Below are 10,131 nucleotides of genomic sequence, written 5' to 3'. Positions count from 1 at the left end.
TATGTACCTATCAACCAGCGATAGAAATTCAATCGATTTCAATTCAATTACAGATGATGAGTCTGTGGTACAATATTACGCAATGTTTGATGATCGAAGTTCTTATTGATTTCGTGACATACCACGTGTTACATCTGTGTGAAATTTAATATTTCACAAGAATAGCACATTGACATTTAAAATCGTGTTCTAGGTGAAAAATATGGGCGACAAGCCACAAAAAAAGGACCATATTGACCATCAACCTGAGTATCGCATTCAAGTATCGTCAGCAAACAAGAACAGAAAACATTTTACCGGCAAACATGGTATGTGTTACATCTCAGGCCATATTTTCGTCAAAGACGAATGATTATATCGTTTTTTCTATCCAATGATTAATCCAGGTGTAAAAATTGTCAGCCAAATTCCAGATGATATATTGAATAATAGTGAATTAAACAGTGCAATCACTCAGGTATGGTTTTCCATCCATGGCAAAATTCTTCTTACAAGTACAACTGCACAAATTTCCAAACACACATAATGAACAAATTATTATTTCTTCACTTGTTTTTGTTCAGCTTCCATCAAATTATAATTTTGAAATTCATAAAACAATATGGCGTCTGAGAAAGAGCAAAGCAAAACAAGGTAGTTACATTTATACAAATAAACATGTGTTTTGTGAATATTTCTTTTATGTATCTTTGTCTTTATTCTTGCAGTGGCTTTGCAATTTCCTGAAGGTTTGCTAATATTTGCTTGTGCCATTGCTGATATCCTTGAAATGTAAGATGGTTAAAATATTAGAATATTATAAATACATCCTGCCTATAAAACCATTTAAATTATCTTTGTTACATAAATGGTTTCATGTTGTCATCTCATGAATAAATGGTGAGCATCATGGCTATAGGGAGACTAAGTTTCAGGTTTTTTGGAGCTGATTACTTGGTCTAAATTATCCCTGCTTGTGGGTCCTAGTTGTTTCATGTAGTCAGGCCTTTTGTTGATATTATTGACAAGGTTTTCTGTATTATAACTTGATAACATTTATTAATGTATCAAATGGCTTTACATACATGCTTTAATTTATTTTGGGTTTTGTGTACATTCAGGTATGCCGAGGTTGACACAGTGATAATGGGAGATGTGACTTATGGAGCGTGTTGTGTTGATGATTTTACTGCTAGAGCTCTAGGCTGTGACTTTATGGTACATTATGCTCATAGTTGCTTGAGTAAGAACTTTTATTGTTTTCACTTTAAGGGTGACAGTTTTATGTTCACTGATTTAAGTTGGGTTGTTAAAAATTCAAGTATTTTCTCACAGATAATCATATGAAACAGTATGTAACTTGATTTTAGTTCCTGTTGATGCAATGTGTGGTCTCAAAATGCTCTATGTGTTTGTTGACATCAAGATAGACACAGCTCATTTCATTGATACGCTCAAATATAATTTTCCTCTCAACTCAAAGCTTTCTCTTGTTAGTACTATACAATTTGCTGCGGCTTTGCAGGTAAGTTTTGATATCGACAAATTAATTGGATTATAAGGAGATTTATTAGGAAGATTTTTTTGCTTTTTAGTTCTCTGCAATGGAGTTATCATCAGACTTCACCATAGATATACCACAGTGTAAACCATTATCCCCTGGTGAGATTCTTGGTTGTACTTCTCCAACAATCACTAATAAAGATGCCTTGATGTAGGTGATAAATTTAGTTTTAGTCATATTATTATAATTCTGCATCAACCAGTCTTATATGAGCCATCTTCAGATTATCTAGCTTCCATAAAGTAATTTTATGAACTTTTTTTCCTTCAGATATTTGGGTGATGGACGATTTCATTTGGAGTCAGTGATGATTGCAAATCCAACTATACCAGCATATAAGTATGTGATTTTGATTTCATATTTTTGTTTCATCAACATAACATCATGGTTATATATGTATTTCTTTAGATACGATCCATACAGTAAGATTTTCTCTCGGGAATATTATGATATTGACAAGATGCATAAAAGTCGACAGATGGCTATAAATAAAGCAACAAATGCTGAAACATTTGGATTAATTCTAGGAACTCTTGGGCGACAAGGAAATCCTAAAATTTTAATGGTTAGGCTATATGTCCTAAGAACTTAATATTGTCTTTAAATGGTCTATTAACTTTCCATTTTCTGTTTTAGAATCTTGAAAAATGCCTTGAAGGGCGCAATAAGAAAGTTGTTAGATTATTATTATCTGAAATATTCCCTTTTAAACTTGATTTATTTAACAACGTTGATGCGTAAGTATGTTTAAAAATCATTTTGAAATGTGCATTTGGATGAAAATGCTGTCTCTGTAGAAATTAATCATTCGTTTTTTAGTTGGGTTCAAATAACCTGTCCACGCATTTCTATTGATTGGGGAATGTCATTTACGAAACCACTACTCACACCATATGAGGTGCGTAAACACCACATGATCACCAGTCGGTTGCACAAACACTGGAGTTTCTTCGTCTTGATGATTGTTTCTAATGTTCAAAACGTTTCTTTTTCATACGTTTCAAAGACACTATCTAACGAAAATCGCTTTATCTGTGTTTTGTGTGACTGACCTAATTCATTTAATATCATCAATTTGAAAAAAATGCAACATTTATCTATCTTAGACCATGGTTGCTATAAAATCAATTGACTGGCAGCAACAATATCCCATGGACTATTATTCCAACCTAAGTCTTGGAGCTTGGACACCAAATCATGAAGACTGTAGACTGGGCAAAAGGAGAAGTAAAATAAAGAATTTGCAAGAAAAAGATAAAATAAAGAATTTGCAAGAAAAAGATGAAATAAAGAATTTGCAAGAAAAAGAGAAAATAAAGAATTTGCAAGAAAAAGATAAAATAAAGACTTCGCAAGAAAAACAAACTTTTAATACGGACGTTAAAAATTGTGGGCATTGCTCTTGCTACAGAACGTAAACAATGTGAATAGTTCCTTTGAGCTTCAACCATGTTGTACAAACACCCTAAAAGCACTTTATAGCTTCATCAATGTTATACAACAAGTCTAATGTTTGCTCAAAATTCAAACAAATTGTATAATAAAAATTATGCTAGCTTTAAAGTACTTATAAAAATATAATTTTATTCTTTAAATTCACAAATACATGTGCAGTCATGTCTACCTCATTTCAATTTTACTAAACTAAAATTCTTTTTTAACTATATTCTATATATATTCTTATGTGTAACTTTATATTTCTCTAGAATACTCAAAGGAAACACTTCAAGAAGGATTAAAATGTTTATAAATTGATGATACATATGTCATGACACTCTTGGGTTCTGGACTTGCAAACGAAAGCATATCATCAACTTCAAGTAACTCAGGAATACCAGCTTCACTAAAGAAGGTATGTAATAAAAAAATTTTAAATGTAAGTTTTAACACACCAACACTATTTTTCACGTTTGGTGACAACTCAGACAATAAGTCAATTATTATATTCAATCTTGGGTAGTGTGTATTCCATATTTATCACTATCTACCTTACACAAGCTTTAACTAATTGAAAATGTAATTTTTCAATGAAAGACATTTTCATTTAATATAACCGAACTTATCGACACATACGTTGCAACACTAAATGCCACTTCCAAATTACGTCGTTTATCTCCGCCAGCAACAAGCTCATCGTAAGGAATTTTCTCCGGAAGATAAACATGTATCAAGGCACAAAATGCCAAACCATCGGCCCAACTTGATGAAAAATTTGTCAGTTGGACACCCTTAAATAAAACAAAGGATTTCACGTGTAATTCACCTCAATTCGCGTGTTTTAGAACTTTTTTAACTATTACAAAATAATCACGTACCTTGTATCTTCCAAGTTTATAACGACACCACGAAAGAAGTTTTTCGACATTTGATCCTGATTTCGTTACGTTCGACTGGCCTCTATTCACGAAAAAAAAAGTGGAAAAACAAAAACGTTTTTTTAGACCAATTGTGTCATCAAAAACATGTAAAACCTATCAAAAGCAAATTTTGAACGATTAATTAAGAAACATTTGATGTGATAGCATAAAAACCATCATTACTTTTGTTCTGGACTGTTTGCCTCAAGTTTCTGCATAAAAGCCATTCTCTTATTTTTTGCCGATGATGCTTGTTCACGTTTTGCAGCTGCTCTGTCACGTTGACGCTGAGCCATCCTTTTTTGAAGCTCAGGATCTAAAAAGAATAGTCATGTATGATAATGAAACACGATATCTTCAGGAGAGTGTAGGCCACAATATTAACGTAAAATGTCCTTTAACCGGAGGGTGTGAGAACAACACAACAGTTATTACTCACCAACAAATGTCTTCCGTGCTGGCTTTTTAGTTTCTTTGCTTTGATTGTTCACTTTGATTTCATTTGTTTTAATGCTTGCCGATTTAGCGTCTTTTTTCTCCATAACCACGCTATCGTTGCTTGTCTTCGTGGTTTCTTCTTTGGCAGTCTTTGCCGTTTCTTCTTCGGCAGTCTTTGCCGTTTTCTCGTCGGCAGTCTTTGCCGTTTCTTCTTTGACAGTCTTTGCCGTTTTGTCTTTGTTAGTCATCGTCTTATCCTCGTGGATTTCCGCACGAGTAGGACCACCATCTTCAATACGATCATTGACCTTACTTTGTACTGTACTAATGGATTCCTTTGACGTAATGGCAGTGCCATCCATCTTTACAGTTATTTCTTTGCTTGTGTTGTCCTTCATAGGAACTGTAACATCTTTCTTGTTCTCCTTTCTATCAAAGGTTGAAAAAAGATTTTATTCAAGTCAACTAATCAATGTTCTAAACTTTGTTTAGTAAACTTAGATTTTTTTAAGTAAAGCGCTTTTTAAAAGTTTAAGTAGACAAAAATTTAGTAGTATAAACTAACCTTACAATATACACTGAAGACATTTATTTAAACTGTTTTAGAAAACTTTAGAACGATAAAACAGACGTTAACGTAAGTCGTACTGTACTGTCTTCGCTATGAAGTCATCACATTGCTATACAACAATTTCTTTCGATCAACTACAACACTGAAACCATTCTATCAAGGTTGATTTAAATTAGCATATAACTAAATGATCATATCTGTATGTCTGTATAACAGCTGGTGAACAATAAATTCAAAGATGTCTTTTTCTTTTCAATCGTTTTACGTTAAATCAAAACACTATTTTGTTAATTGCGTTTTATTTCATTTTTATTTGTGATTTTAAGGCTTGTATTAAATCCACTACAAAAAGGTAAACATTCAGAAAAAAATAAAAACATCTGGATATTGTTGCACTGTGTTTTTTTGTTTATTTTAAGTCTTAGCATCAAAGATTAATTTAAGATTAGAAAGCGAATGCACTAGAATTATTTTGTTTTATTTATTTCACTTATATTTGTAATAATCGTGAACAGACTAACATTATACAAAGACAGTAAACACACAGTTAATTATCTAAGTAAAATATGCAAATACTTCAATAATAATTAGAAACCTCTGTCTTATCTTTTTAAACAAGTAACAGCATATCTCTCGTTAATTATGGCAATGAGAGAAACCTTAATACATATATTTAAACAAAATAGTTATTTGATGGTGAAAACATACCTCTTGTCAAAAGACAAGAAACTTTGCTTTGGTTTATCAGTCGTTTCATCTTTAGATTGAAATTTAGCCATTCGATCTGAAAATTTATTTCTTGCTGGAGCCGTCTTATTCAAATCCTTAGTTGTTCGATAACCATCTTGAGGTTTGTATCTTGTTCCAACTTGACTTTTTGTATTTAATTTTTCCTTGCCTTTAGAACTGCTTTCAGTTGAAACTTTAGTATCGAGTTTAACATTCATTACAGTTGCATTGTCGCCCTCATTATCCACAACAACGTTCACCATTGCTTTATCTTCATCGTTATGTTTTACAACCTCTCCTGTATCATCGGAAGTATTCGGAATAACATCTGCCTTGCTTTCCTTCATTTTAACAGTGCCTTGAATTTCTTCCGTTTTACTTGAACTGTCTTTTTTCACGGGAACAGAGAAAGGTTCCTTCTTTTTCGTTATCTTCGCAGGAGCAATTTGAACTTGTGGTGTACTTTTGCTCGCGGTATTTGCTTTCATTTTATCATCATCTCTAGATTTTTCCTTCTTCAACTCATCACTTACGTCGTTCTTAACTTCTTTCACAATTTCTTTCTGAACATGTTGTTTTGATTCTGCAGCATCGTCTTTTGTTTCGCCTGCTGACTCATGTGTTTTACCACTTTTTTTCAAAGCACCTCTGAAATCAACTTGAGCGCCAGCAGTGTTTGATTTTCGTTCTAGATTTAAAACACTATTACCAATTTTTCCTGAAGGTTTCAAACTACTACTGCGGAAATCCACTTGTGCTCCTTGTGTTGATATCTTACTCTCCAAATTCACAGCTCCACCGCCAATACGACCAGATTTTTTCAGATTTCCAGTTCGAAAATCAATCTGTGCACCCGCAGTGACGTTTTTCTTCTCAAGATGCACAGCATTTTTTCCCTGATCAAGTTTACCCGACTTCTTCAAGTTTTGTCGAAAATCAATTTGATTTATCTTACCAAGATTCTTTTTGTCATCTTGTTCTGACAACAACAAAGGTTTTTTCTCTTTGCTTTCATTAGTTGTGGTATTTCTACCATCTACGTGATTCATATTTTCTATATCTTCATTTTTTTTTTGTCTTCTTTAACATCTTGCCGTTGTTTGGTGCTTTTTCTATCATTATCAATGCTGAAATTTCCATCATCACCATTAAACTGAAGTGAAATTTCCTCAACAACATTTGTTTCTTTTTCAACATTGTCATTGTCATTTTTATCTTTAACAGAAATTTCTTTTACCGTTACCTTTGCAGCCAATTGATCATGATTATTCTTTTCTTCAACCAAAATCGTTTCTTGATTTTCTCTTGATGGCACATTATCTTTGCTTGATTTTTCAACATCTCCAATATCCTTATTAGATCCTTTGGGTTCCTTATTATCATTTTGATCAGTACTCTGTTGAAGCACTACTTCAAATTGCATATTACCAACACTCTCTGTCTCAGCTAGTGTCTCGATATTTACTGCCTCACATTGGCTTGAACTCAATTTCATATATAAACCATCATTACCATTTGATATTTTTTCTGATTCCTTAGAAGATTCATCTTCTTGCTTATTGTCCTCTATACTCTTTGTTTCTTCATTAACACAAATTTCTTCATTGTTATCAACTCTTGAACGATTGCCATATGATAAGGTTGCCATGGTAATATCATCATTTGTTTTGGACTGCCTTTGATTTTCAAGGCCATCAGAAAATGAATCGATGTTATCTTGTTGACTTCTCTCTGTTGTATTTAAGTTTTCATCAATTTTCTGTATCTCTTCTTTTGTTACTCTTGTTGGTTGAGATGTTGCAATGTTTTCTAAAACAATTATAGTTTATATTTTTATACGCATTCCTTTGAAACCCTTAATGATATTTTTTTTGTTTTCAATGAAGAACTAGCAAACCCTAACAAATTTTTAATCAACAAGTTTTTTTACCTTTATTTCTTTTGACTTCACGTAGCCTTGCACGAATCCTTCTGCGATCTTCAATCTGAGATGTTGGAATTTCATTCAACTAAAAGAGAATGTCGATTTCTATGTAAAAACTATAGAAAAACAGTTAATGAAAAAAACCATCAACTTACAAGTGTTTGAAGAGACTCTTCATTATCCATTGCTGTTAGAATTTCATCTGTAATAACTGCACCTTTATAACTACTACTTTCATCTTCTGCCTTTCTTGTTCTTGCTCGTTCTGCGCGTCTTGCAGCTCTCTCATTTGATTCTGCTTCTGCTGTTGCATTCATAGCATCCAACATCTTCTTTCGCACTGCTCGTAGCTCAGATCTAATTTTACGTCTTTCATCAAAGTCTTCTGTTTTTTCCAGCTGAAAATTATGGGATAAGAAATGCATTATGAAATTTAAATGTTATTTTCTGCAGCTGATGAAATAGCTATCATTTCCTTTCATTTAATGAAAAATTAGCATTAATCCTAAGAAATTACTAACCATTATTTTATATTCACAATAAAGAATGAATGGTAATCCTTAGCTATCTATAACTCTTTCCAAAATAAATATTTACTTTGCAACTAGATTATGATAATTAAAAATAACACATTTAAATAAAGTAATTGGTTAGGAAAATTTTGCAAATCTTGTCAAATTGTCTGCACCATATCATAACTGCCAACTTGTATTTAGTAAAAACTGCTAGGAAATCAGCTTAAACGTGGATTTTCTTAATAACATATGGTATTAAATGCGATACTTGAAATAATTCGCATATTTCAGAGGTCTTGAACGGCTGCTTTTCAGTGAACTGTATCAGTGAACGCGCGTTCTTTTGTCAAGTCGCAAACACACGAATTTGTTTACTTAAAATTCTAATTCTGTTAAACAAACATGACACTGATTAAATGCCATCTACAGCAAACATTGTACAGAATTAATGCGTCATATTTTCACTTAATGGAAAGGTGCATGTACTGACTGTTTATAGAAATAATGAATTTTTAAATAAAGAAGCAATAGCAAGTCGCAAATAGAATATAAGCGGCGTTATCTTCTGAATGAAATGTATTCATGAATAACAGCAGGAAACTCCAGAACCAAGATATGCAGTCGTGTAGAACCTGGTTATAAGTATACATAACAAAAATATCACTTCATGTGACAAACGATTGTTAGGCATTTTATAAGTTACTCTAAAATATAATACGCCAGAATTCACTGCTAAATCACTAAGCAAATGGTCGATCTGGTCAACAGAATATCAGGACAAGATTAAGTACTCGATATCAAATTAAAATTTTTTCAGAATAATGAGTCCAATACAAGCTCTATAGGTCGTATAAGGTTGTCCTTATATTGTATTTGTTCTTAATAATGATAATTTTTTCTTACCAAAGCCTTTAATCTTGCTTCTTCCTCAGCCATGGCGAATTTTATTTTCTTTAGGAGACACAAGAATGCAATGTTAAGGAAGCAATGTCTGGTTTGACGACAACGATGCGAGTCAAGAATGTGATCAGATATTTATTTCATAAAAAGAAGCACTTCCTGTACTAAATATCCGGCAGGATCTCACCATTTATGGTGAAATTTCATATTTTTAATAATTGTAAAATTTGTTTTCTAATTGAAGCTTTTCATAAGAAAAGCTCGATTCATGCTTAGTGATTTTAAAAAAAACCAAGAAGAATGCCTAGCTAATTACATCTATTTGACTATATAATATTCTGAATATTCAACAAAGGCCTCTGTAACAATGGCACAGGACATTGAGCAATGTTTATCTTTACGTCATAAATACGTATGATGCGTTGTGATATACATAATGTTGGTAATGTGATATACGACAGTTGAAAAAAAAGAAAATGGTCAGTGAACTGTAATAACAAACTTCACATTACTTGCAAATTACAAGAAAATTGTGATTATATTTACTGGAATAAGTCGGACATTTTCCAAAATAGTCATATTCATTCGTAGAATGCGACAAGTTCATATCAGTTACAATGTAATCAAATTTTTATTAGAGTGATGTCATGTTATTCTTAAATATCACGTGGTATCGTGATGTTATATTATATGACGTCAATTTTTCATCAGATGGACAGCATCATTATATGGTATCTTTTCTTTAGGCCGTCGCAAGTTTCAACAACTTGTTGCATTATGCAGGTAAAATATATCGCCAACTAGTCGCTCAACGTCAACCGTTGGATTCACTGTTGTTGAATATTTCTGAACAAGACGACAGAGTTGGCGAAGGTATTGAACATGTCATTGCATCGTCGAACTTTGGTATCGCATACTTAATGTAAGATTAATGTCGTATTGTACAATGAAAGTTACTACAACTGCTAGTTCTGCAGGTAAGCAGCTGGCAGTCATGCTTCTGAATTATTTTTACATGAGCTGATATGTATAGAGATGTATAAAAGTGGTTGGCAATTTTATTGTTTGTTTACTGTAAAAAGAAACTGTTCATTCGAGATGACATTTTGGTTAGGGTGACAACAATTTAGTGGTCGCCGATTGTCTGTAAGATA

At 32.5% G+C, this 10,131-nt stretch overlaps 2 protein-coding genes across 2 annotated transcripts; one reads left to right on the top strand and one right to left on the bottom strand.

Moving 5' to 3' along the window:
* Position 1: 1 nt before the first annotated feature.
* LOC124434303 (2-(3-amino-3-carboxypropyl)histidine synthase subunit 1-like) lies at positions 2-3,119 on the top strand. The gene is made up of 13 exons (XM_046984191.1): positions 2-67; positions 194-308; positions 387-457; positions 564-633; positions 708-771; positions 1,101-1,222; positions 1,350-1,504; positions 1,575-1,693; positions 1,814-1,882; positions 1,952-2,108; positions 2,180-2,280; positions 2,363-2,441; positions 2,650-3,119. Exons 1-13 carry the CDS (start codon positions 2-4, stop codon positions 2,959-2,961), a joined length of 1,500 nt encoding a protein of 499 aa, XP_046840147.1. The 3' UTR covers positions 2,962-3,119.
* Positions 3,101-9,288, bottom strand: LOC124434306 (cytospin-A-like). Its single transcript, XM_046984195.1, is given in 10 exon segments — positions 3,101-3,386; positions 3,617-3,771; positions 3,859-3,940; positions 4,084-4,216; positions 4,340-4,767; positions 5,618-6,684; positions 6,687-7,447; positions 7,569-7,647; positions 7,718-7,960; positions 8,981-9,288. Coding segments are annotated over 10 exon segments (3,099 nt in total). The 5' UTR covers positions 9,014-9,288; the 3' UTR covers positions 3,101-3,268.
* Between the last annotated feature and the right edge of the window lie 843 nt (positions 9,289-10,131).

The sequence above is a fragment of the Xenia sp. Carnegie-2017 genome, unplaced genomic scaffold, assembly GCF_021976095.1.
Source record: "Xenia sp. Carnegie-2017 unplaced genomic scaffold, XeniaSp_v1 HiC_scaffold_14, whole genome shotgun sequence".
NCBI classification, from domain to species: Eukaryota; Metazoa; Cnidaria; class Anthozoa; order Malacalcyonacea; family Xeniidae; genus Xenia; species Xenia sp. Carnegie-2017.
The sequence above is the reverse complement of the archived record's forward strand: the minus strand, read 5'-3'. Positions and strand labels throughout refer to the sequence as shown.